Source organism: Lampris incognitus, chromosome 5 (assembly GCF_029633865.1).
Source record: "Lampris incognitus isolate fLamInc1 chromosome 5, fLamInc1.hap2, whole genome shotgun sequence".
Taxonomy (NCBI): domain Eukaryota; kingdom Metazoa; phylum Chordata; class Actinopteri; order Lampriformes; family Lampridae; genus Lampris; species Lampris incognitus.
This window is the reverse complement of record NC_079215.1, coordinates 20,051,042-20,078,851: the sequence shown is the minus strand read 5'-3', so window position 1 is coordinate 20,078,851 and position 27,810 is coordinate 20,051,042. Positions and strand designations below refer to the sequence as shown.

Below are 27,810 nucleotides of genomic sequence, written 5' to 3'. Positions count from 1 at the left end.
CCTATTCATTTAGATTCAATATTCACCACACATTGTGTGTGTGTGCGTGTGCGTGCACGCACGTGCGTGTCTCAGAATCATGCCTACAAGTGAAACAGAATTGTGTTGTGCATGTTCACGCACATGACAATTAGGCCTATCATAATCATAATGCACACATCTTTTGAAACTTTTAATTTAACATTTTCAGACACCATCATCCAAGAAATAAGTTTCTCGCTCACGTTCTCCATGAGGATTTTTTTCTCACATATGCTGTATCAGCTTGTGCTCTGATTATTAAAGCGAAGACATGATACCGATGATGTATGGATGTGTTTTAAAACTCTTCTGCTTGACGTCTGGATCAGGGATGAGACCACCAGAGGAGTCTTAAAACAAACTACTTTTAAAAAGGAAAAGGGATTCAGGGAAAAAAAAGTTGCAGTTTGTTCTCCATTGTGGAGACAATAACACTTTTGGGTTTGACTGTTAAAGCTGATTTTACATTTTTTACCTCCGTGTTTCTTGTAAGTCCATAGGGGCTGCATGGGCACCAAATGTTCCAGTGCCTGACACTAAAATATAAATCAACCAATCAGTCGATCTACAGGAGAACTTTCAATGTGAAAGGTGTAAGAGAAGTCCCTTTCATATGCTTGTGTTTTGTTAAATGCTGACCAAGAGCTGAATTTTACTGGATGACACAAAAACAGTTTATGCAAACCACTGTGCAGAAACAATTGAATATCTACATATTCTTTCTGGAATAATATTGAAACACCTAATAAATCCGACCTTTTACATTCCCATCAGTATGCAAACCTTGCTAATGCTAACTAGCAGCACAGGCTAGCCGCAGAACATAAAACCTTGATCACCAGATAGCGAATAAATTCCCGTTTACTTTGCACATATAAACCTTTTCTGTGAATGTTGATCTACTGAAGATAATCTCATCTCACGGAGGCACTTTTCAAGGTCTGTTACAAAGCTATTGTAGCAGGATTGGGGGGGGGGGGTGTCGAGAACCGCCACAGCCGGGACGCGAACTAGTGTATTCCGCACCGCGGGCGACAACCTTAACCAGTCTACTAAAGGTTCCGATCTAGACACGTTAGCGCTAACGTGTCTAGTTGTCCGTGGTGGTCTCCAGTAGGTTTTAAAAGGGACACTTTTCAACACCATGATCAATACCCAATAGCTGTTAAATAATTAGATAGCGAAAATTAACATTTATTTTGGCGATTAAACAACGATGTAGTGTTTGCTGTTTAAAATGTGTGGCTGGTTTAAACATGTCAAGGGCTTAATTTAACTATTTGTAGCAGGAGGGATCATTTGTGGGTTACACAGTGAACCTGTCTCCATTAGGCTTTAGCATATATGATAGCTAACTTCCGTAAAACAAGGTGACAATTTAGGGGGTTAAAATAATAAATAAAGGTCTTACCTGAAGATCGTCACTCAATATTTCTTAAACACACCATATCCATTTTTCTGTAATGTCGATCCGGGTTTCAGGTAGCGTCACCTGTCAAAGCTAGCATGTTGGAATCCTGCAACATCTTCCATTTTGCAACGGAAGCTTACGCATTAATAAATGAACTCATACCTAACTCACTGATAACTTCTCCCCGGTTCAGGGATCGTGTCAATTCACTATTCACTTTGATTGCGTGTCCGATTGACGCACGAGAGAATTTTTTTTATTCGGAAGGAGGTACGTTTTGGTTTAAACGAGACAGTTGGCAAGGTTAGGGCTCGTCTATTTTTTTGGGGGGGGGGGTTCCTCCCCTTTTTCTCGGGGCAGCGTCCATGAGCTATTTTTAGCCCTTCCCAAGCGGAAGTGGAGGCGTCGCAGCAAACGGAAGTCAGACATCGGATGCTATAGACTACATTAAAAGTAAGCAGTTTGTTGTAATTGTCTTCGTTTTTTGCATAGTTTTCACCTATTTTTTCTAGTGTGCCACGGTGCACACAAAACATTGCTCAGATCACCAGCTCAGATCTCATCGTAAACAAAAGCTTCACTAAGAAACTCGGCCAGAAAATCTGTGTTCAAGACCTACGTGCATCAAATCACATGTGTTATGGAAGTCACACATAATCTAAACCAATATACAGTGTCTTCCTTAATGTCTGGTACAAAGGAGAATTTTCTCTTCCTCGGCTATATACTACAAAAGTTCAGATTTTAAATCAAACAATTTTATATGTGGTTAAAGTACAGATTTTCAGCTTTTATTAGAGGGTGTTTGTATAAATATCGGATTCACATCCGTGGACGAATTACATGGAATCTATTTAATTTTTTAATTTACTAATTATTTTACATATCTTCATTTGTATCTTATCATCATTCTTTATCTCTGTATCCATATTTCGGGGTGTGGGAGTCATGCTAAAAATCCTATCTCTATGTGGGAGGGTGTGGTGGTGTGTGGGTACAGTGAATGATAAATATAAGATGTATATCTTGTTGTGGCACTGGGTGTGAGTTGTTATGTTTGTCTCTCTTTTTATACTGTAAACATGGAAAATGAATAAACAGAATTTTCAAAAATAAATAAATAAATATCGGAATCACGATTTGGAAACTAAGACGAAGGCGAGTTTGCTGTTTATTCCTCAGCTCCAAAACCAAACTCAGCAGGAATAACCCTGCACCAGCAAGCCACGTAAACCACGCCCCCAGCTCACAGTCCTGCTGGGTGAGAGGCATAGCCCCTAGTGTCCGCCACACTAACACGTTTTTAAAAAAATATAGTCCCAGTATTTCAGACCACTTAAATTATTGGGACAAGTTAACATTATAAAATAAAATAAAATAAAATATGGAAAAGTTAATAAAAGCTAATAAAACAAGTCCTCTAATTTAACTGTAATCAAGTGTTCATAAAACCATGAGCGGGGGGGTGGGGTGCAATCGGTACTTTGTCCCGGTGCTCCCTGGCCAGTCTGCTGCTGACAGGGTCAATAATAATAGCTAAACGCTGAAAAGCTGTACTTTAACCTTATATGAAATTGTTTGATTTAAAATCTGAATGTATGTAGTAGCCTACATAGCCAAATGAAGAGAAAATGGGAAACCTTATGCTGTTTGACAGCTGACACCTCCCCCCAACTAACCGGTCAGTCAACTTCTGTTTTTTCCTGTCCTCGGCAGTCCATGACACTGCAACCATCTTTTTAGATGCAGGTTACTGTGCACCTCAATCTCCGATGTAAACGTTGCACCGGGAACATCATTCGAGGTTAATATTATCGGATTTATGGCAGCATATACGTGAGTTGGTGTTGTAAACACAGCCATACTGTACTGTCTAACGTGCTCCGCATGTCTGACTTCCTGTGACGCGTCCATAGCGACAGCAATGCTGTGACATGCTCGGATGCTGCCCCATTGTATCCGGCCAATCACCCCACTCTTCCGAGCCGACGTGTCTACTTACCGTGCACGTTACAATATACACAAGTTTAAAAAACAAAAAGAGCTTCTCTCCATCAGACAGTGAGGAGTTTCACCAGGAGGACGTAACGCGTGGGGAAATCACGCTATCCCCCCGCCCCCGGAACAGGCGCCCCGACCGACCAGAGGAGGCGGTAGTGCAGCGACTAGGACACATACCTACATCCGACTTCCCACCCGCAGACACAGCCAATTGTGTAGCCCTGCAGGGACACCCGACCAAGCCGAAGGTAACGCGGGAATCGAACCGGCGATGCGCGCGTTGGTAGGCAACGGAATAGACCGCCACGCTACCCGGACGCAGAGCTGAAATTGAGATTGAGAACGAGTAGTTTTGCAGACACACTGCGGTTTACCGTTTGTCAGGTAGGATGTGTGTGTGTGTGTGTGTGTGTGTGTGTGTGTGTGTGTGTGTGTGTGTGTGTGTGTGTGTGTGTGTGTGTGTGTGTGTGTGCGCGCGCGCGCGCGCGCGCTCCTTGCCATAAATTGTCACTGTAGGTCAGAGAGTTAATGTCAGCCAAGTCTGGCAAAGATTCAAGACTGTTGCGCAATAAAGATAATCCGTTTGGAATTAAGTCACTTCCTTTTAAATGAAAAAAAAGCTAACTTGGCTTTACCGTCAAAATAGACATGACTGTATTGTATACATACTTTATATTTTGAAAAAACTACGACACGGTTACGGTAACAGTACATTGTAGAGCAAAACATCGATCATAAAATAAGGCTAATAGTTTTGGAGGGAAAACAAAAAAAAACAATCATCCAGCTATCAGTCATTCTTATTTGGATGTTTTTCTCTCCATCTCTCGTATCCTCTCCGTCTCTCCATATACATTTAGCCTATAAGCTTCAGTGTGCTGCAGGATATTAGCCTCGGTTGCCTCACAGCCATGTGAGCATTAGGCAGAATGAACCTAATGCCGTGTTGGCAGCTACCACCGCTAAGCAATCACATGGCCAGCTCACACCCAACGTGTCTTTCCCTTTCCGTTTATTGGTGTATTTAATACGTTATGTAAAATCAATTCACCGTCACTGCGAAAGGTTTGTTTCCTATGTGAAAATCACAGCTCTTTTCTAGAAATACAGTTAAATCACATTACATTAGAACTACACGAGTGGTAAGGAGGAATTAATTATCTTGCTGCTGTGTACTGAAAACCCTACTTTCTACTTTTCTAATCGATGACTGTGCTGATTTGAAATTTAATTCTGTTTTGAAAAAGTGTGAGAGGAAAATAAATCTACGTCCCCCTGGGGAAACTCCTCACTGTGATGAAGAGAAGCTCTTTTTGTTCTTTAAACTTGTGCGTATGTTACTGTTGTCTGAATGTTATCAATAAAGTTTTGAAGGAGGGAAAAGAAAGAACGATGAAGAGCGTCCGGCGACTCCACGTGTATCGGAGGAGGCATGTTGTAGTCTGCAGCTCGGAAGAGTGGGGTGATTGGCCGGATACATTGGGGAGGGAAAAGGAGAGACCCCCCCCCAAAAAAAAGACGAGCCCTAACCTTGCCAATTATGTCATTTAAACCAAAACGTACCCCCTTCCAGATAAAGTTATCATGTGTTAACGCGTAAGATTCCGTTGCTAAATGAAAGCTGTTGCAGCATTCAAACATGCTAGCTTAGACAGACGATGCTAGCTGAAAGCCTGGATCAACGTCATGGAAAAATGGATGCGGCGTGTTTAAGAAAGCTCTTTTCTAGAAATACAGTTAAGTCACGTTACATTAGAACTACACGAGTGGTAAGGAGGAGTTCATTATATTGCTGCTGTGTACTGAAAAAACCTACTTTTCCCTTTTCTAATTGTGCTGATTGGAAATGTAATTCTCTGTCTGGAACAAGTTTGAGGGGGGGAAATCTACACGGGCATGAAACGCGTCATATTTATACAAAGGATTTCGCGACCATACGACATTGTGGTTTCTAAAGTTCAATTTGGGGATGTTTTGCCGAGGGCAAAACCTTAAAAACAAACATGTTGACAGCTAATTCAGATGTGATCAGGTCGAGAAAGGTTGAAAAGCGAACCCCAAGGAGCCTTCGTTGACTGACCCTCAGCCCGTTCTTCACCTCCTTGACCTGTTTTTTGTTGCTGTTGGTGCATATGCCTCGGAAAGGCGCGAGCTGAGGAAGCCTCTTGCATGGAGGGTGAAACGTCTTCACGGGTATATACCAAGTCCAGTTGCACTCGACTCAATTCCTTTGGATAACCATGACCTGGATGAATGAGAACATTCACAGACATGTTGCATGTGTCGTTTTGCTTTAGACAATGTCAGTGGGGATCTTGTAGCAGCCGGCAAGCAGGTGTCTTCTCAGAGTTGGTGTGAGAGGGATTATCAGATCAGATCAGACTCCGAGACCGGAGTTTCGAGCGTGTCAGCAAACTGCCGCCCTCGGCCTCGGCGTCGGTGCGGAGCGATCTCTGAAGGTCGGTCCTTGTTGCGCTCTGATATGAGGCGACTGGGGCAATGCAAAGGTCCATTCATGCAACATTTTAAGATTGCTCTTTGTCAGGTGTGTTAATGACACAAATTCGTTCATTCTTAGGGATAAATTCTCCCCCAGACACCGCATCTGCCGTGTGCCGTAGACTTCATGACCATTAGCCTGCTAATGCTAACGCTAGCTATTATCAGACGACTGCGCGGTGCAGTGACATAACGTGTCTCCTCTCGCCGATTCAATAATCCACTTTGCGGTCAGTGTGCTTTTATCAGGGCGTGCCATATACTCAATATTGTGATTAAACCTGAAAACATGAATTGCACCAGTGCTTTTGTCAGATTTTACTCCTTGTTATGCAAGGTTTGATATTTCGGTGGCAAAATAAGTGAGCTTGATATCGTAAGAGTTCGTAGCTCTCTTTACGTTGTGGTGACAGTGAAATTACCTGTTTGGGGCTTAACGCTCTCATAGAAGGTCGTGTGTGATAGATGCAGTTAAATGACCTGAAAATTTCTGAACTTGACCATGAGACCAAAAACATTTTAAGTAAAAATCCAACTAATGTCTGCAGCATCGCACCGCAAGTCAAAGGACTGGGAAGGTCTTCATCACTATGACTTTGGCCCATTTTACCTCTGATACAGATATGTCTGCTTGTTTAACTGTTGGGCACATATAGAGTCTTTTTCCTGCATGCGTCAGAATTATGAGTAGCTGTTCGTGGCGATTAATAGTTGAATATTGGTGATTAATAGATGTGTAATGGGCACTTATAACACATTTGTAAACATCAGCAGGCACCTTAAAGATATGAATTACCAGTTTTAAATAACAGGTATTGACGGCATTACAAGACACACACGAGAAATTTTAAAAGCAAAACTTAGTTTGACAAAATTTAGTCCAACATTTCTGAACTTGAAGGTTAAGTTTAGGCACAAAGTCCTAAATGGTTAAAGGAAAACTCTTTGGGTCTGGATGCTCAAAAATCCAGATCCAAAAAAAATCAATGAAGGTTGAATCAGTTCATCTGGACTGACTGCAGGTATCCACACCCTTACAAACAATACAGTTGCGTAACGACCCACAACCAGTTTCATATGCAAATACGGGTGTGACCATTAACTGCAGTTTCAATGACCATGTGTACTGTTCACAGAGGATTAGGGGGTGTTTGCAATCACAGCATTGTAAAATGGTGACAGGTGTACTCTTGGGCGCCCCCCCCCCCCCGGTTCTCTCTGCACATAGATGGCCTCTTTGACTCCGCGTTCAGACCAGCGTTCCTCCCTATCAAGGATGTGCACATCCTCATCCTTGAAAGAGTGGCCACTGACTGGCCTGTAGATGGGTGTAGACTGCAAAGTCCTGGCCTGATGTCTTAGCTCTCCTGTGTTGTGCCAGCCTCTTGGCCAGCGTCTGTTTAGTTTCCCCAACAAGTCACGGCAATCCTCTTGGCACCGTACACTATATTGCTCTATTTGTACCGGGGACCTGATCCTTAAAGTGGACCAACTTCTGGCGCAGCGTGTATTGGGGTCTGAAAGCAACTGAGACGTGGTTAATGGTCACACCCTTATTTGCATATGAAACTGGTCGTTAGTTTCGTTCGTTATGCCACTGTATTGTTTATAAGGGGGGGGGGTACCTGCAGTCAGTTTAGACTGAAGATGTCACTTAGTTGAGTGATGAAACGTATCTGTCAATAAACATTGCCAGATGGACTGATTCAGCCTTCTTTGACTTTAGGTCTGGGCAGTATAGTCTGGTAAGTGGTACTAGCAAGACGTCAAGTTTAGATTGGAAAAAGGAAGAAGGCACTAGCCGATACAACATCACATGCCGCATTAATAAAACAGTTATTCATACTGGAGTATGAATAAGATAGCCTAAGCCTAACCCCAACCCCTAGGCTTTATCCCCACACCCTAACCCCCACCCCCTAACCTCAACCTCTAACCCTAGGCTTAGTCCCCGCCCCCTAGCTCCTTAAACCTAACCTCTAACCCTAAGCTGTCTGTTAATGCTGTAAGAGCTTATAAATTCCCTGGTGCCTATTGATTATAAAGCGATACTTATGGACCGAGATCAACAGAGTTCCTATTTGTTCTCCCCAGCCAGTCGACTGATTGTGTGTCCGTGAGTGTATTTTCCAACATTGGCGACAATGACACTGTGATGTGTAGGTCTTCTGAAGAAATGCTGAGGTTTATATATAGATAAACGGACTCGGCGTACGTTAAAACGGGTCCCGAGTCCTCCGGCTTCAGTGCTTCAATGTCATTGTAATGTGATGTTAAATATAATCTACATCAGACGCTGTATGGGATAAAGTCAAAATCAGTATACTTTATTCATCCCTGAGGGGATATTCACACATCACATTGTACCAAGCAAGTGTTTTGAATCCTTTGTGTCACAGGAATAAATAGTAATTATGTGTTAAACTTTATTATAAGGTGAACATTGAATGTCCTGCAGAGTAACATGACCATAGCAAGGATAGAATGACATTCAATCATTCTTACATTCAAAACACTTGCTTGGTACAATGTGATGTGTGACTTTATCACATACAGTGTTTGATGTAAGTTATATTTAACATCACAATATAATGACAAGGAAGCAAACCGAGATACAGTAAAGCCCCTAATTTCACTCAGCTGTTAACAGTCATCATAGTTCAGTTACATCTATTTTATTCATATATTACTTGATTATTTCTGAATGGCCTGGAATGTAAAGCATTGTCTGATTTTAGAAACAGAGACTTCGGTTGGACGATAGTTTCTGATGTAAAGGGATGTAAATGAATCGATGAAAGTCATATGAAAATAGTTATATGATAAATAAATCCATCGTCATAGTTTCACTCCTAAAATCGAGCTGCAAACTGTGCACTCATCATGTCACTGGTTTGAATCTTGTCCATTTCTTCTGGTTTTCCTCTTCCTTCCTTTCCCCTCTCTTCTTTCATTTCCTCACTCTCTGGACTTCGTGGTGAAGGCGAAAATTTCACAGAAGTGAACTAAGAAAAAAATACAAGACGTCAGCCCCCCCCCCGCCCCCCATGGGATACTGCTGAACTGGCATGGGAGGATGTTATACTGTCTGATGAGATGTAGTAACGTAGTTTAAAACATATACACAACACCTCTTTCTGCATAAGACATGGTCTCATCCAGTTCAAAATCATACATTGATTACTCTACTCAAACGAGAAACTGTACAAAATCTACCCTCGCACCAAGCCTGAGTGTAATGCTACTGGCCAGAAGGCTAATTCTTCTGCAGTAGAAGTCAGTCAAACATCCCTCGTTTAAACACTGGGTTAAGGAAGTACTCTCTCTGGCGTCCGGGTAGCGTGGCGGTCTATTCCGTTACCTACCAACACGGGGATCGCCGGTTCGAATCCCCGTGATAGCTCCATCTAGGTCGGGCGCCCCTACAGACACAATTGGCCGTGTCTGCGGGTGGGAAGCCGGATGTGGGTATGTGGCCTGGTCGCTGCACTAGCGCCTCCTCTGGTCGGCGTGGTCCTCTCACGTGCTACGTCCTCCTTGCGAAACTCATTGCTGTCAGGTGGAAGGAGCAGATGGCGACTCCACATGTATCGAAGGAGGCATGTGGTAGTCTGCAGCCCTCCCCGAATCGGCAGATGGGGTGGAGCAGCGACCGGGACAGCTCGGAAGAGTGGGGTAATATACTCTGTGTATAACTGTAGCCCATCGACTTCCGGTTTCTACTGCAGCGGTCATACCAGTTTCCTGTTTGTTGGCTTGTGCTATTGACAATGGTATATATTTTGCGATGCAGGATTTACCATGGATACATTTCAACGACATGCAAAAGTTTCAAGTTGTACATATCAAGTTACGCCCACAATTATGCAACTTGATATCTACAACTTGAAACTTTTCACCCGACCAACAGGTCTCCTCTTGAAAATATATCCAGCCAGTGCCTCATGACTTGGCTTAAAAAAAAACAAAAAAACAAAACATACTCTCCAATTAAGGAAATTGATGACGGTTTCGAACGAAGCGTATGTTTATGAATTACATTATCCTACTCAAGCAATCCATTTTTATTTGTCTATGAATGTAATTCCAAAAGACAATGATTGAATACACATTTTATCTGTCTTAAAACAAAAAACAACCTGAAATTAAAGCTAGAGTACGGGACTTTTACAAGTCAAACGGAAGCGATGCATAGTGATGCGTTTTACGTCAACCAGCAACGATGCTTTGCCAGAGCTGAACTTCCTGTGTATGTACCCCTGGCATGACGAGTTTTGTTTGTTCATAATGTAATGTACATGTGTTTTGTAAAATAAAGGGGGGAAAAAGCTGAGCTTTCGTGTGACGAGTGTTCACATGCCTCTGACTGGCTTGCATTCAGGGCTTTCTGTCAGAAAGCTTCCGCGCTTGGAGGCAATGTCGGGAAAACCTAAAAGTTTCTGACGCTCAAGATAAAAAATAAACTTGGCGTTCGGAGGAAAGATTAAAGTAAAAAAAGAAAAAAGAAAAAAGAAAGCGATTGACTGTGAGGATAAACACTGACATCCGTTGATGTAACTTTTCCTCGTGTGAGCGCTGAAAGAAAAGTAATTACTCTCACTGCCAGAAGGTGGAGACAGAACTTCTGCACTGCAAGTTTAAAGTTATGCATTTGTGACGTTAATACACGATTTTAATACTTTTTTTTCGTATTTCTCTGTTTTTCCTTCAAGGCAAATGGAGAAGATGAGAACAAACTGATGGTGAGTTGCTGGCTTGTGTGTGAAAAACGTTTTTGAAACAAGTATTTATCTCACCTGTAAAATGATGTCCCCCCCCCGATTTGGCTAAATCTGGCAATATTGCATGAAACCTTACTAGCAGAAAATAAAAACTCAAATAATAAAGTACGTACTCGCACATCAGCATCAGCCTTTGTCTTTTAATGGATATCTAATATACACTACCGTTCAAAAGTTTGGGATCACCCAAACAATTTCGTGTTTTCCATGAAAAGTCACACTTATTCACCACCATATGTTGTGAAATGAATAGAAAATAGAGTCAAGACATTGACAAGGTTAGAAATAATGATTTGTATTTGAAATAAGATTTTTTTTACATCAAACTTTGCTTTCGTCAAAGAATCCTCCATTTGCAGCAATTACAGCATTGCAGACCTTTGGCATTCTAGCTGTTAATTTGTTGAGGTAATCTGGAGAAATTGCACCCCACGCTTCCAGAAGCAGCTCCCACAAGTTGGATTGGTTGGATGGGCACTTCTTTGAGCAGATTGAGTTTCTGGAGCATCACATTTGTGGGGTCAGTTAAACGCTCAAAATGGCCAGAAAAAGAGAACTTTCATCTGAAACTCGACAGTCTATTCTTGTTCTTAGAAATGAAGGCTATTCCATGCGAGAAATTGCTAAGAAATTGAAGATTTCCTACACCGGTGTGTACTACTCCCTTCAGAGGACAGCACAAACAGGCTCTAACAGGTACTATTTAATGAAGATGCCAGTTGGGGACCTGTGAGGCGTCTGTTTCTCAAACTAGAGACTCTAATGTACTTATCTTCTTGCTCAGTTGTGCAACGCGGCCTCCCACTTCTTTTTCTACTCTGGTTAGAGCCTGTTTGTGCTGTCCTCTGAAGGGAGTAGTACACACCGGTGTAGGAAATCTTCAATTTCTTAGCAATTTCTCGCATGGAATAGCCTTCATTTCTAAGAACAAGAATAGACTGTCGAGTTTCAGATGAAAGTTCTCTTTTTCTGGCCATTTTGAGCGTTTAATTGACCCCACAAATGTGATGCTCCAGAAACTCAATCTGCTCAAAGAAGTGCCCATCCAACCAATCCAACTTGTGGGAGCTGCTTCTGGAAGCGTGGGGTGCAATTTCTCCAGATTACCTCAACAAATTAACAGCTAGAATGCCAAAGGTCTGCAATGCTGTAATTGCTGCAAATGGAGGATTCTTTGACGAAAGCAAAGTTTGATGTAAAAAAAATCTTATTTCAAATACAAATCATTATTTCTAACCTTGTCAATGTCTTGACTCTATTTTCTATTCATTTCACAACATATGGTGGTGAATAAGTGTGACTTTTCATGGAAAACACGAAATTGTTTGGGTGATCCCAAACTTTTGAACGGTAGTGTAAATTCAACCAATAATAACAGGGAGATTAATGAAACCAGCTTTTTGTCAGGTTAGTTTTTATCAAGTTTTTTTTTTAAAATTTTATCTATCTTTCAGTGAAACTCACTCAGTCCAGTATTGGGTAAACTGAGTTTTTGACAGGGGTTAACAATATTGTTGAATGAATTAATGAATTTTCAGATGCATTTACCAATACCAAAAGGTTAAACTCTACAGTATAGGTTTGATTTGTCTTCTTTGTGGAAAGTTACATGCGATGGATTTTGCAGAGGATTTAAATGTCAAGTGGCTGAATACTGTTTTCTCATAAGGTTAATCATATAAATATTATGAAGTCAATTAAAAAGTCAGTTAGTTTAATGTAATGTGATTACAATCTGCCACCACTTGATGGCCTCACTGTCACTAATAAATTTACCTTCGCATCAAAGCAGTGTCTTCCAACCATTTTTGATTTAGAGCCAAGTTTGTTGAGGTTTTTACACAGCCAAACACTTTGATTGTCCAATTCCGTCCCTTATTCCTCTTTGAACCTGTGTTATTATGAGAAATCAGATGGTGCTGTGTTTAGCTGGAATGAGAACCTGTGAGCTTTTATTTTCTAGGGAACCATCACCCAAACCCTGTGGCTCTCGATGGGACATTATTGGAAACCATACCTCTAATATCTTGAAGAGTAACTAAACCCCAGACCATTTTAGCATGTTTGCGGACATCTACAGGTTAAAAACCATGTTAAGGTTAAAAACATGCCTGGCTGGTCTGAGTACTCTGTGATGTTAGCATAGCAGAATAAACACAGCTGCAGCTAATAACATTAATAATGGATCTGTTGGATGTAGGTGTGCCAAAGAAACATCATTGACAGTACTATTGACAGTTTTTAGTACTGGCTCTGTTGTGTCTGTCTGTTTGTCAGTGCTGAAAGATGTGCTGGTACACCCACATCCATCATACCCATTTACAAGGCTCAGTGTTTTGTTTTTTGTTTTTTTTACCGATTTTCACCGAAAAATACCCAGATTTCTTAAAAGAAGCAGATCGGTTTAAACTGATTTTCACCCGGATTTTATGTTTCCACGGATCCAAAAGTTGTTCCTGTTCGTGTGAGGTTATGTAACAGTGTCCTCTTGTAGCGAAATTCGGCATGCTGGACAGCTTTGAAAAATAAAAACCGAAAACGCTGAGCCTTGCCCATTTATTAATGTTATTAGCCGCAACTGTGTTGATCCTGCTATGCTAACATCACAGAATACCAAGACCAGTCTGCGATATTTTTAACGTGTAGATTTAAGCAAAGTTACTAAAATAGTCAGGGGTTTAGTTGCTTTTTAAATCAACCCCCACATATGATGTCCAAACCAAAGATGCTAAGCTTTGTTTCTGTGCAGGCCAAACCCCGACTCCAGAGAGAAGGAAGCTGTGCATCCCTACACAACTCCCTGATGAGAAACAGCATCTTCCAGCTGATGATACACACACTGGACCCCCTTAGTGGAGAGGGTATGGATTAACAACAGAGCGTGTGCGTGCGCACACACACACATTTACTTATCTATTCTCATGGGGACCAGACATTTATGTTTGAGTAAAAATCTGATTTCTTGAAGACTAACCTTTAAGTGAAGCAATCTCAATTTTCATTATTCTTTCTCTCTCTCTCTCTCTCTCTCTCTCTCTCTCTCTCTCTCTCTCTCTCTCTCTCTCTCTCTCTCTCTCTCTCTCTCTCTCTCTCTCTCGCTATGTAGGTATAATGTTGTAAAGATAAGACTCTGTTAGTGGCCATAATACTGAGCAATCTTTTGTGTGTCTCTGAAAAGCTGCTGAAATTGTAATTGTGTCTGCTGGTGACTTCACTTGTGGACAGTCCATGAATATTAAAACTTACTTCCTGATATTCAGATAAGCCTATGCAGTCAATACCCATAAGTGTAGATATCAATGCTACATATAACTATAATGCAGCATTCTTATTCTCATTTTCTGATACAATACACACCAGGAAGTAAATTTTCACATTCTCTAATTATCTGCCAGTGACATCACCAGCAGACAATTTCAGCAGTGTTTCAGAGACATACAGAAGACTGCTCAGTTTTGTTTTGTTTTTTGTTTTTTGTTACCCCCTTTTTCTCCCAATTGTGCTTGGCCAATTACCCCACTCTTCTGAGCCATCCCGGTCGCTGCTCCACCCCCTCTGCCGATCCGGGGAGGGCTGCAGACCACCACATGCCTCCCCCGACACATGTGGAGTCACCAGCCACTTCTTTTCACCTGACAGTGAGGAGTTTCACCAGGGGGATGTAGCACGTGGGATCATGCTATTTCCCCCAGATCCCCCTCCCCCTGAACAGGCCCCCCAACCGACCAGAGGAGTTGTTAGTGCAGCGACCAGGACACACACCCACATCCAGCTTCTCACTCGCAGACACGGCTGATTGTGTCTGTAGGGATGTCCGACAAAGCCGGAGGTAACACGGGGATTCCGGTTTGAATCCCCATGTTGGTAGGCAACGGAGTAGACCACTACGCTACCCAGATGCCTGACTGCTCAGTTTTTCTGATTGCTAATGGAATATTATCCCTACAACATGCACATAGCGATACTGTTGAAAATCATCGTTGTTTGCCTTTAACCCTTTTCCCTAAACCTAAATCTAATCCCAACCACACACCTAACCTCAGCCATAAACTGAACCAAAAAATACAAACAAAAATAACCCACATTTAAATCTAACTGTAACCTTTACCTTGAGCCTTATTTTAATGCATCATTTTAATTCTAGATCCAAACCTTACCACAACCCCAACTGTAATCCCAGCCGTAAACCTAATCCCTACAGACATAACCCTTGTGTTGGTGGGGACCGAGAAAATGTCCCCACCAGGTTGCTTGTTTCTGATTTACTATCATTATGAGGACATTTGGTCCCCATGAGAAAAATAAGTACACACACACACACACACGCATGCATGCACACACGCATGCATGCACCGACACATGCAAACAAGCTGATTCAAGGTTTTGATCACTGTGTTTCAGGACGATTTAAAGAGAAAGCATCAATCCTTCACAAGATGGCCAAGAAGAAGTGTAAAGAGGACACTGCTAATGGTGTTGGTGAGTATTTCGCAGTGAATTGCTGTTGCACTATTTAGTTAACATCTCTAAAGTTGTTTAATCAGAAAACACTGGAAATTAAAACTAAGGCTAAATGACAAGTGACCAAGAAGGTTGTTTCATGCTACATTTGTTTTTTGTTTTAATGTAAATATTCGCTGGATTGATGATCTATGGTCGATGTAGTTTGCAATGTCCTACTGTATACCATTCTATTTTGTGCTGCTCAGTTTATGAAAATTACATTTATACAAATCAGAACCTTTACTGTGGGATCCTAGGACTATTTTTGTCCATCACAACTCATCATGAGAAAAGGAATTCACCCTCCCCTTCCCTCTCTTTTTTCACCCTCCTCTTCCTCTCTTTCCACTCTCTTTTTCTTAGCTGGCAGAAGAATTCCCAACAGTACCAACGTGGCTGTTGAGGTGACGCCGCCCATGAATGGCAGCATTGGAGGAAACGAGGTACCGCCTTTAACTTTCACAAGTCAAATTAAGATCTTCACAAATGCCTGTCTGCAGAATTTTTGCCATCATTGTTTACTGTGTGAGTTACATGAATTTGGCCCGTAGAACAGGCTAAGAGAGGGACTTTGCAATATGTAACTTACACCCACACCAGACACATTTCTACAATGCCTTGAAACCAGTGAAGGTGACGTAGCTGTAACCGAGTGACACAGTTCATTACCAATTGGGAAGTTGTTTATGAATACAAATATAAGTTATGTGAATGTTACATGACTGATCACGCGTATATGCCATTATGTTTTTATTTCTTCGTTCATTTTTTAAAACTTGCACCAAACCTTTCTCCTACTAACTCCTGCTGCTGTCTCTTACCTTCCACCCTGTCCTTGTCCTCTGCAGGGCAGTGAGGAAGACGAGGATGAAGATCAGCCTCTGAGCCTTGCCTGGCCAGACACCACCAGGAAACAGCTCACCTACCTCTTCATCCTCCCCATTGTCTTGCCCCTCTGGCTTACAATTCCTGATGTTAGGAGAGAGGTATGAAGACACACATGCAAGCATACATTTACCTGCACACGTAAGTGAAAACTGTCATTGCTGGAGTAAACCCAAATGCAAATAAGCACACATTGGTATGTGCTACTACATTGCACCTAGCAAGAAAGCATGGGGGTGAACATGCACAGTTAGAATATGAATGATTCATAACACAATTACATCAAAATGAAATACAACTGGCATCACATTTACACATACTTGTCTTGCTGCCACACTAAATAGTGCATCTTTATTACCTGAAGGTCCTCTGAGTTCTGTTTAGGTTCCTGTGGACCTTGCCAAGAGATTGCTTGATGATTGATTGATTGATTGATTTATGGATGGATGGAAACACTTATTTCATTACCTTTTTTCCAGTCATCTACAAGGTTCTTCCCTATCACTTTCCTTGGTTCCATTTGTTGGATTGCTTTCTTCTCCTATCTAATGGTGTGGTGGGCTCATCAGGTAATCCACACACACACACACACACACACACACTTTTATCTCCTCTGTTCTTTTACTTTCTCACACTTGTCCTTAACTTTGGCTATCCTTGAGAAATGTCGTGTTGAAGAGCACAAATCTTGATGCTGAATTCGGTACTGTGGCTGCTAATCTCATTTAATCTCCTGAGATTCACAGTTTGATTAATTTTCAACTCTTAATCTTCACTGCATGAGTCCTCAGCTCAACCATCTTGGTCAAATTTTACATCCCCTAGCCGGTTTACCGACAAAAACCGGGAGCCTCAAACCAGCCATGCCAGTTCTTGTCATGTGCTTTTATCATATTCTTTCTCTGTCTGATGTGCAAAGTGGTGCTCATCAAAAATAGATGATATTGTTTCACATAAAGAGGACGACTCATAAAATAAATACCAGAGAGCATGTCGCTTAATTCTTTTCAATTTGTCAATTCAGTTCGGTTCGGTTCAATTCTTTTCAGTTCAGTTCGATTCAGTGCAATCTTTTGTCATTATACTGTGATCCAACGTACTCGTACAAAGAAAAGTAGATTTGAAAAGTCCCATACAGGGCAAAAGGTAGGTAGAAAAGGGCATAAAATTATTAAAAAATGAGGGCAAAAAAGAATAACAATAACAGATAAGACATAGTTCCCAGGTATTGCAAAGGCAGGGTTGGACCTCTGAAATGAAAACCACACCAGCATCAGAATTCCAGTAATCCAGTTCTTCTTTTTGAGCACCGAAATCACCATTTACAGTGTAATAACTGACACAGTGAGCAACCAAACAATGCTTAGCTAACATCTCTGATAGCCTGCTAAGAGCGACAGAGAACAACTATAATGCAGCATACAAAGAAAGCACTTAGACATGGTCTGAGCCAGTGTAGGCCTAGGTGTAATTTCAAGCCAAAATTGAAACCACAATTATACTGTGCCAATGTGGGTTTGTATTAACACTCCCCCAGCTGTGCCACCCCACCCATCTCAGTGTAGGTGGGTTCCTTTCAGGCCCCGAAATTACAAAAAAGGTGCAGGCAGGAAAAATTAACTTTGTGCTCTGGGAAATTGCCAGTTAGCTTGCATTTGTGTCTCTGCCGGCCCTGCGCCGCACGAGAATAGAGCCCTTTGTATTAATCTATTCTTGTAGTTCTTGTACTTTCAATGCAAACATAATGTATGGCAGGAAATGAATACTAGGTTGTACAGTCTGGGGAAGGAGCACACAGCAAAAATTAATTTATCTTCCATTTTTTAACAGTTCACACTCACCTGGAGTGGAACTGACATTCTAGTAGCCGTGCTTTACAAACAACCATTTCCCTCATTTGGTACAGAACAATGACTTGTGGCATGATATTGCTTCTTTCCATTGACTTTGAACTGATTCTCACAGTGTCAAAGATAGGTGTTTGATGTAAATCTGTATTAATGTAATGCACATTAAAACAGACTTACATTATGATGCACAGGTTTACCTGTCAGATGTGACAGCTGTACTCATCCTGAAAGTTTATTGGACGTTTCAACATAAACCAAGGGAGGCAGGACATTTTCACTATTCAAAATGATGTTTGCAAAACTAAATCTTGCAGCACTAAGCTACTTTTTCTTGGCCTTTTCAGGTTGGTGAGACCTTCTGGATCACAGAGGAAATCATGGGTCTGACCATATTAGCAGCAGGCACTTCAATTCCTGACTTAATCACCAGTGTGATTGTTGCGAGGAAAGGGCTTGGCGACATGGCTGTGTCCAGTTCTGTGGGCTCCAACATCTTCGATATTACAGTAGGGTGAGTCCGTCTGACCACAACCTCCCTAGCTAAGTATTTGGATATGCAGCACATGAATGACTGAATTCATCTTGTTGTGGAACTTTCTGAAGAATCATTTGGATTTAATGTTGATAAATCATTAACCTTTAAAGGGCCTTAACTAGCCCCAGTGTTAACTCCTCATGTTCTGCTCAATAATTAGGTGTCTGGGTAGTGTAGCGGTGTATTCCGTTGCTTACCAAAATGGAGATTGCCAGTTTGAATCCCCGTGTTACCTCCAGCTTGGTCGGGCGTCCCTACAGACACAATTGGCCATGTCTGTGGGTGGAAAGCTGGATATGGGTGTGTGACCTTGTCAGGAATCAGGAACACTTTATTTGGTCGCTGCACTAGCACCTCCTCTGGTCGGTTGGGGTGCCTGTTTAGGGAGGAGGGGAAACTGGGGGAAATAGCGTGATCCTCCCATGCGCTACGTTCCCCTGGTGAAACTCCTCTGTCAGGTGAAAAGAAGTGGCCGGCAACTCCACATGTATCTGAGGAGGCATGTGGTAGTCTGCAGCCCTCCCCGGATCGGCAGAGGGGGTGGAGCAGCGACTGGGATGGCTTGGAAGAGTGGGGTAATTGGCCGGGTGCAGCTGGGGAGAAAAACGGGTGGGGGGTGGGGGGATAATAATTAGCAATGGACGAAGGCCACTTTTCGACAGTCACATTTACCAGACCAACTTTGGATTTCATTGCAAAATTGTAAAATTTTGCAGAAAAAAAATTGTAAGATGTATTTTAAACTACCCAGTATATATCACTTTCAGCTCAGTGATTGATAATATTTGCAATATCTTTGGTTAGTAGTTGTTATTTAACACCGGTCTTTTTGACTTGGAACAGAAATTAAGGGTGAAACAGTGTTAAAACAATAGCACCAAAAGGCTCATACATTAATGTTGACTGCAATATATATACGGCTTGTGGTAATGGTTTGATATACAACTGAAACATGACAGCTGTTTTGAAATGTTCAGCTTTACATTGTAACATGGAGTCGTGGAAATGGCAGGGGAGAGGAGAGGAGAGGAAGGGGGAGCAGTAAAGTACAGCGCTGTGTATAGAGAGTCTGGCCATCCTTGACCTTTGCAACACGTGCTGTGATTGGCTGAGAGCCTGCCATGTGCTTGACGGGCACCATGTTGCCTACCAACGTCTGGCTCTGTCATCATAATGTTTGAATGATTTTTCCTGCATTTTCAGCCCATTTCTCGCCGATTTGTAGCAGTTGAAGGAGAAATGGTGTGTTGTGCGGCTTGGGGCTGTTCCGTTCGGCCGGGACAAGGCCATATGATGCATCGATTTCCACAGGATGCACAAAGAAGGGCAGTTTGGACCGTGACGATTCGCAGGCTGGGCTGGTCTAAATTTTTGAGGAGGAATCTGGGCTGTTTTGGACAACCTTGCGGGAGTTCAGCAGGTGTCCAGCAATCACATTATCCATGAAGCCAACTTGTAACATTAAATGTAATACACCTTTTATTTTTAGAAATAACACACTCCAGGTGTCAAACTTTCTATATCTGTGCATCACACCCATTGTTTCCTCTTCTATATCTGTGCATCACACCTATTATTCACTCAAATGTACACTTACTGCTGGCTAACTGCTAATTGTGGATGACTTGTGCCTTACCTGTAAGAAATGTCAAAAATCATGAACTTTGCCTTAAATTTAGAGACCTTTTATTGTGATAAAGAAATACACAACCTTAGGAAGACCACAAAACAAGCCCGAACCCAAACTTTCGGAATATCGATCTCTATACAGTATCAACAGTAGTCCAGCGAAAGCAAAGTGTAAACAAATACACGTGAGCAAATGTAAGGTATTGCCATCCTTGCTCTCCTGCTGATGACGTATACCGACCTACATCCTGGTCAGAACCAATCAGAAGGCTCAAGGCTAATGTCTTCTCCGTTATGTCGTTTGGGGGAAAAAAATTCACAGCCCGGGTGGGCCCCCTGGATCCGCTCATGTTATAGGTATATCTAGTATATCACCAGTACCGTCCAATTCGCTCACGCTGACTTCAACTTCACTCACAACACTCGAAATGTACCTGCTTGACGCGTCCTTTTCATCATGTCCGCCGCTGCATTTGTCATGCCTACCACACCATAGCCACGCCCACCGTGCCTGAGAACCTCACCCGGCATGCCATCTCTGTTTTCCCTTGTTTCTTTGAAAGTGGAGCTTGAGAGATCGTGACATAGAGCGATTTTGAATAGCGCGCACGTAGGGCTGCCCACCAGTTGGTAGGCAATATGGTGCCCGTGTAGCCGGTTGGCCAGGCTCTTTCTATACATGGTGCTGGTAAAGTGCGAGGGGAGGACATTAGAGGATTTGGGATAAGAGAGGACAGAGCAAGAGAGATCAGGAGAAGGCACACAAGGTCAGAGTTTAAAAAGGTTTGTGCTTATCCCCGCAGAAGAAAGCTAATGGAGCTTAAATTTGTTTAATCCCTTGCTAATTTCAACAGTATTGTTAGATACCCCAGGGTACTTAGATATTCTTAGAAACTTTATTCTTGATAACTTTCCATATTCTTAGATTTTCAAATGTTTGGATGCCCTGTACTTTTGCCCTTCCTGTGTTTTTATGTTGTGGTTTTATTTAAGTCAAACTCCTTTTATGTGCAAACCTGCTGATCTGCTAGCAAAGCAGGCTGATGCCTAATAAGGCTCCTGTAATTTTTACAATATTGTATCAATATGCAAACTATTGTTGAGTTGCAAATACACCGTATACAGACTTATGTCATACAAGTGAAATTTTGACTCAGTCTTTACCTGGGAAATTCCCAATTCGGGTTACAACTGAAGACTTCTGGTATTTATTGTATTTCTTTCAAGTGCATGCTAGCAATGTATTTTGTGTCTTTTGTGTGTTGTCTTCTCTGCCAGTTTCACCTATTACCAAAGATCACTGCTATAGACATGTTGCTAATTTTAAAGTCAATACACTATTAATGGTGTGTTAACTTCATCGGCCATCAGACCTCTGGAGCTTGTTCGGAAAGCTGCAGCTCGTCTGGTGTTCAACCGCCCTAAGTTCTCCCACACAACTCCCCTCCTCATGTCCCTACACTGGCTCCCAGTAGCTGCTCGCATCCAGTTTAAGACTCTGGTGCTAGCCTACAGGGCAGTGAAAGGAACAGCTCCTTCCTATCTCCAGGCCATGGTCAAGCCCTACACCCCCGCCTGACCACTTCACTCTGCTGCCTCGGGACGCCTGGTTGCCCCGTCGCTCAGAGGCCCCTGCTGCCGATCAACCCGATCACGACTCTTTTCTGTCCTGGTCCCACAGTGGTGAAATGAACTCCCCACTGAAGTCAGGACAGCGGAGTCGCTGCCCGTCTTTCGGCGCAGGTTGAAAACTCACCTCTTCAAGAACTACTACCCTGTTACTTGTTCTTAGCACTTATTGTATTCACTCATTAAAAAAAAAATCTCTTTCTTGCACTTTTGCTTTAGCACTGGTTTTACTCTTAGATGCTTGTTTAGATGCACTTATGACCTCTGATGACTAGTAGTTCTCCTGATTTCCTACGTTAAATGCACTTATTGTAAGTCGCTTTGGATAAAAGCATCGGCTAAATGACTGTAATGTAAATGTAAGTAATGAACACTTTTTTAATGTTTTCTCCTCTCTTTTTGATTCTGACCCATTGAGCTTTTATGTAAGCCGTGTCAAATGTTCCAAAAAGATTTTGATTTTCCCTAACAGTGTTCGCTGTGGTGAGCTGGCTAATGTCTTTTACTATTGCAAACACTAGCACTGGTTTTTGTTTTTTGTTTTTTTTTTGGATTTCTTTTTCTCCCTAATTGTATCCGGCCAATTACCCCATTCTTCTGAGCCGTCCTGGTCGCTGCTCCACCCCCTCTGCCGATCCTGGGAGGGCTGCAGACTACCACATGCCTCCTCTGATACATGTGGAGTCGCCATCCGCTTCTTTTCACCTGACAGTGACGACTTTCGCCAGGGGGACATAGTGCGTGGGAGGATCATGCTATTCCCCCCAGTTCCTCCTCACCAGAGGAGGCGCTAGTGCAGAAAACCAGGACACACACCCACATCTGGCTTCCCACCCGCAGACACGGCCAATTGTGTCTGTAGGGACGCCCGACCAAGCTAGAGGTAACACGGGGATTCGAACTGGCGATCCCCGTGTTGGTAGGCAACAGAATAGACAGCTACACCACCCAGACGCCTAAACACTAGCACTGTTTGCAATATTAAAGGAACTTGATGATGATTTTCCTGTAATCCTCTATTCGAGTTTGTTCTCATTATCCTTCTTTTCTCTCTAATGCATTTTCCCTCGTTTTTTCTCTCCATGTCTCGTCTCCCTTCTCTTCCCTCTCCAGTCTGCCATTCCCATGGCTCATCTTTAACATCCTCAATGACTTCCAGGCGGTGAAGGTGAGCAGCAACGGCCTGTTCTGCGCCATTGTGCTCCTCTTCCTCATGCTCCTCTTCGTCATCATCTCCATCGCAATGTGCAAGTGGAAAATGAGCAAGTTCCTGGGTCTCCTTATGTTTCTGCTCTACTTTGTCTTCCTGATCGTCAGCGTCATGCTGGAGGACAAGGTTATCATCTGCCCTGTCTCCATCTGAGAGAAAGAGAGACAGAGAGGGAGAAATAGAGAGAGCGACAGAGAGAGAGACACGTGTACACAGTGAAATAAAACATGCCCATGCATTTAGTCTTAAGTTGTATTGATAAAGGAGCGCATAAGCATGCTCACAAAAGCTCATATTTCAAGACTAGGTCGTAGCTCTATCTATTTTCTGAGTCACACACGTGCAGGCATACACAGACACAAACCCACCCACACACATGCATGCAAACACACACATGAAATGGCACAGAACTGTGCCTTCCCACACATGCTTGTAGCCTGGGCCCTTTATATACTGCATACACACACTACATAGACACAGTCCTGCACAATACATAATCCAACCACACCAGCACATCAAGGCTGAAATTTACATACACTGAGAAATCACACACGCACGCACATGCACATGCACATGCAGACATACACATGGCCAGGCTGTGAATTAGGGTGACGAAGTGACGTAAGTCCACTTTGCATACTTGGGAGGATACATCACAGCCTTCATATGCTGATATATTGGCAGACATTTCCTGTCAAATGATTTGAGTGATTTTGCCACTCAACACAAGCACGTCTCTCTCTACACGTGACTCCATTCGCTATGGAGAAGCCACAATAGCTCTATCCATGATGGAGATTGCAACCAGAGATCAGTGCAGATTTTTGTTTTGTTTTGTCTTGTTTCTTTTTCCAGCTGAGGACAATGTGGCAGTATGACAAAGAGATATCTTAAGACCACTCTTATTAGCAGCCAGGTTGGACAAGGAAACTGTTCATCTGGGGCTGAAAGAGACTTCTTTTAATGCTTGATGTTGAAATGGAGCTGAAGGACGAGCCCTGAATTTTTGTGTGGAGGGGGAAAAAAGGCGTTTCAACGCCGACAACAATATGTTTGAGTTCAACGGTCTGAGTTTGACAGCCAAGAAGATATTTTTTCAGCCTTTTGGGGCCCCTGTGTTGAGAACTGTATTGGAAAATGTTGCATATCTCATCTCTTGGGAGATATGCAAGCCCACATACTCTACGTTGTTGGTTTTGTGTAGAAAGTTACTCTGTTTTCCACACACAAAGTATTTCAGATACTACGCTACAAGACAGTTGAGGCCATATTTGGCGCAAGCTATTTCTCTGCATCTTCATGTCCTCATCTCGATAGTCTATACACAACCATCTAAAAGGAATCATCTACATACCATGATAGCAATGGCATTAACACAGACAGCAGATATCCTCAGTAAATCTGCTACAGTATTTATGTAGTCTGATATAGTACCTGCTGATATTAGGCCATCATATTTAGGTATCACATTTGCAGTATGAGCTAAGAGCGCCGCACTCTTCGCCTTTACTCACTTGTGGAATACTTGAATACCCCAGATAAAACAGGATTGCTGGTGTCAGTGAGAACACATTTAGTGCTGAAAAGATTACTGTGATACTGTATTGGGGGTAAAGCATGAAGTTTCTCATAATGTAACTCTGCAGAGCACATGTCCGTGTGGTGCATTATGACGTGCAGGTAACAGCCGTGTGAGGGCACGCCGCCACAAAAAACAAGTGATGATGGACTTTTTGATGATTAGTATAATCCACTGTAATGTATGATTTAATAATTACCGAAGACGGGTTTTTTTTTCTTTTTCTGAACCTACTCATTTATATAAGGGGGTGCTTAATGTAAACACATATAAATGGGTTCCTTTTCAGGTGTTTTGATGTAAAACAATGTATATGAAAGCAAATGATAGGAACTTTTTTGTTTTGTCTTGAAATCTTTATTATCACGTGACTATAGTGTCCTCCTCCTCCTCACAGTTACTGTAGGCCTTTTCTATCAGGGGAAATAAATCATATAGGCCCATCGTGTGTTCCTTAAGGTCCATCACTACTATGATCATTTACCACTTTGCTGTGCTTGATGTTTAGACCTATGCTTTATTTTATAAGAACACACATGTTGTTTTCAGCTGTTCATTGTGTGACAAATGATTTTTGTCTGTTTTCAAACCATGTTGTCATCAACTTGTTTATATCATGGCGCTAACAGGCCTCTCTCCTTTGAACGAAAACTCATATAATCTGACAGCATAGTGAAGAACCTTTACTGGTGTGAGGTTGAGTGACCCTGAGGGGTTTTTTTCCCCCCATCTCTGTCATTTGTGGTTCTTGCTCCGGCGTGTGTCTTGTTAATAACTTAAATTTCCATTTAAACTGGAGTTGCACTAAGATATTTTAAACTGGGGCACCCGGGTGGCATGGCGGTCTATTCCGTTGCCTACCAACACGGGGAATGGCCATGTTACCTCCGGCTTGGTTGGGCATCCATCCCTGCAGACGCAATTGGCCGTGTCTGCGGGTGGGAAGCCGGATGTGGATATGTGTCCTGGTCGCTCCACTAGCGTCTCCTCTGGTCAGTCGGGGCGCCTGTTCAGGGGGGAGGGGGCACGGGGAGAATAGCGTGATCCTGCTATGCGCTACGTCCCCTAGCAAAACGCCTCACTGTCAGGTGAAAAGGAGTGGCTGGTGACTCCACATGTATCGGAGGAGACATTTGTTAGTCTGCAGCCCTCCCCGGATCGGCAGAGAGGGTGGAGCAGCGACCGGGACAGCTCGGAAGAGTGGGGAAATTGGCCAAGTACAACTGGGGAGAAAAGGGGGGGGGGTATTTTAAACTGTTGCATACTGCACTACGTATATACCCTCATACAAGGCTCAACATTTGAACAACACTGTGAAAAGAGTTTTTAAATATTTGGACAACTCTTTCATTGGGATGTCCCCATCACACATTTGACATTGGTAAGAAAGGTTGATAACTTTTGCCGTTGTTTTAAGCCATTTCCTTAAAGAGAACCCCCCCCCACACACACACACACTCATTCACAGCAAATTTGTTGACATCATGTTGTAACCAATTAAGCTACCACTAATTGCTTGAATGTCAGTTATCTGCGGCAACTTGTTCAGACAGAAATACTGAATAGTTGATTCATAAAGGGGCCATCCATTCCATTCATTTCTACCTGGATGACTGAAATGAATCTACATAGACACTACTCATTACCCTTTGTGTCACCTGATTTCTGTATTGCCTAAAGTGAGTAGTGCTGGATGTGAGCCATATTCTATGTTCACATATAATGTTAAAGATACTCCTTCCACATTTTGGAGAAATACATAATAAAGGTTCTTTAGAAATTTCTGATAACTATCTCATCTCCTTTTTTTCGGCTTTGGGTGACATTGAAATGTATGTACCGCCTCCCATTTTATATTTGTTCACTCACATCATGAGGCACCTTCGGACCACTTCCGGGGACTTTTTTGAGGGGAACTACCCACTGGGGAGGTTGCGCGACAACTACGAACCTTCAAATCAAATCAATTTTATTTGTATAGCCCAATATCACAAATTACAAATTTGCCTCAGTGGGCTTAACAGCAACACAACATCCTGTCCTTAGATCCTCTCTTCGGATAAGGAACAACTCCCTAAAAAAAAAACCTTTAACAGGGAGAAAAATAGGAAGAAACCTCAGGGAGAGCAACAGAGGAGGGATCTCTCTCCCAAGACGGACAGCATGCAATGGATGTGTTCACGCAATTTACATAATACAACATTGAAAGAGGATAACAGAACTATAATGGACATAAAATTTATGAAGAACATGATGCACAGGATGCCAAGCAGTGTCCACATGCCAACGGAACAGTCCAGGACCCAAGCCACGCGACCAGCATCATGTAAAAAAAGAAAAACTTATGTGAGGAGAGGAAGGGCAGGCAGCATCCAAATGGTGACCACCATCACCACGGAGACCTGGGAGGAGAACCGACGGCACATGCACACAACAGAGACTCACATGACACCATTCAAACACAGAAAAAGAGAAAGGAGAAGACATCATTCTGAGAGAGAGAAAAGACACGTTAGAGAAGAGAACAGTTTGCAATAGTCATTAGCCATAATCAATTAAGTCATCAATTAGTCATAATCTATACTCTGTAATCTATACTCGATAATCTCGTCGGCAGAAGAGTGGTTGGTAAATTCATTGAGACAGAAAACCAAACCGCCATCCAGTACAGGCTGTGAAGCACTCAACTTAAAGGCAACTAATTGTAAGCTAAGGCAAAAAGATGAGTTTTAAGTTTGGATTTAAAGGACTCAACAGACTCTGATTGTCTGATGGCAGCAGGCAGGTTATTCCACAACAATGGAGCCCGATAGGAAAAGGCCCTGCCACCAGCTGACTTCTTTTTAACTTTGGGTACACACAGGAGCCCTGTATTTTGAGAACGAAGAGCTCGAGATGGCATGTAAGGTTTAAGGAGATCAGACAGGTAAGATGGGGCAAGCCCATTTAGGATTTTATAAGTCAGCAGAAGCACCTTGTATTCTGATCTAACATGGATAGGAAGCCAATGAAGGGAGGCAAGAATTGGCGTAATATGGTCAAATTTCCTAGTTTTAGTTAGGATTCTAGCAGCAGCATTCTGAACCACTTGAAGACTTTTAGTACTAGAATGTGGCAGACCTGAGAACAGAACATTACAGTAATCAAGTCTGGATGAAACAAATGCATGTGTTAGAGTCTCTGCGTCAGCCATGGAGAGAAAAGACCGAATTTTAGCTATGTTATGTAAGTGAAAAAAAGGCAGTCTTGGTGATTTCTTTAATGTGCTTATCAAAGG

At 42.5% G+C, this 27,810-nt stretch overlaps 1 protein-coding gene across 1 annotated transcript in view; it reads left to right on the top strand.

Annotated features, from left to right (window-relative positions):
• Nucleotides 1–23,107, top strand: part of slc24a2 (solute carrier family 24 member 2) — a 31,900-nt gene extending 8,793 nt beyond the window's left edge. The window contains exons 2-9 of the mRNA XM_056280377.1: nucleotides 10,645–10,674; nucleotides 13,463–13,574; nucleotides 15,115–15,192; nucleotides 15,580–15,659; nucleotides 16,065–16,202; nucleotides 16,581–16,670; nucleotides 18,296–18,462; nucleotides 22,858–23,107. Coding sequence (XP_056136352.1) covers nucleotides 10,645–10,674; nucleotides 13,463–13,574; nucleotides 15,115–15,192; nucleotides 15,580–15,659; nucleotides 16,065–16,202; nucleotides 16,581–16,670; nucleotides 18,296–18,462; nucleotides 22,858–23,107 — 945 coding nt within the window. The remainder of the gene's footprint in view (nucleotides 1–10,644; nucleotides 10,675–13,462; nucleotides 13,575–15,114; nucleotides 15,193–15,579; nucleotides 15,660–16,064; nucleotides 16,203–16,580; nucleotides 16,671–18,295; nucleotides 18,463–22,857) is intronic.
• The last annotated feature ends 4,703 nt before the right edge of the window (nucleotides 23,108–27,810 follow it).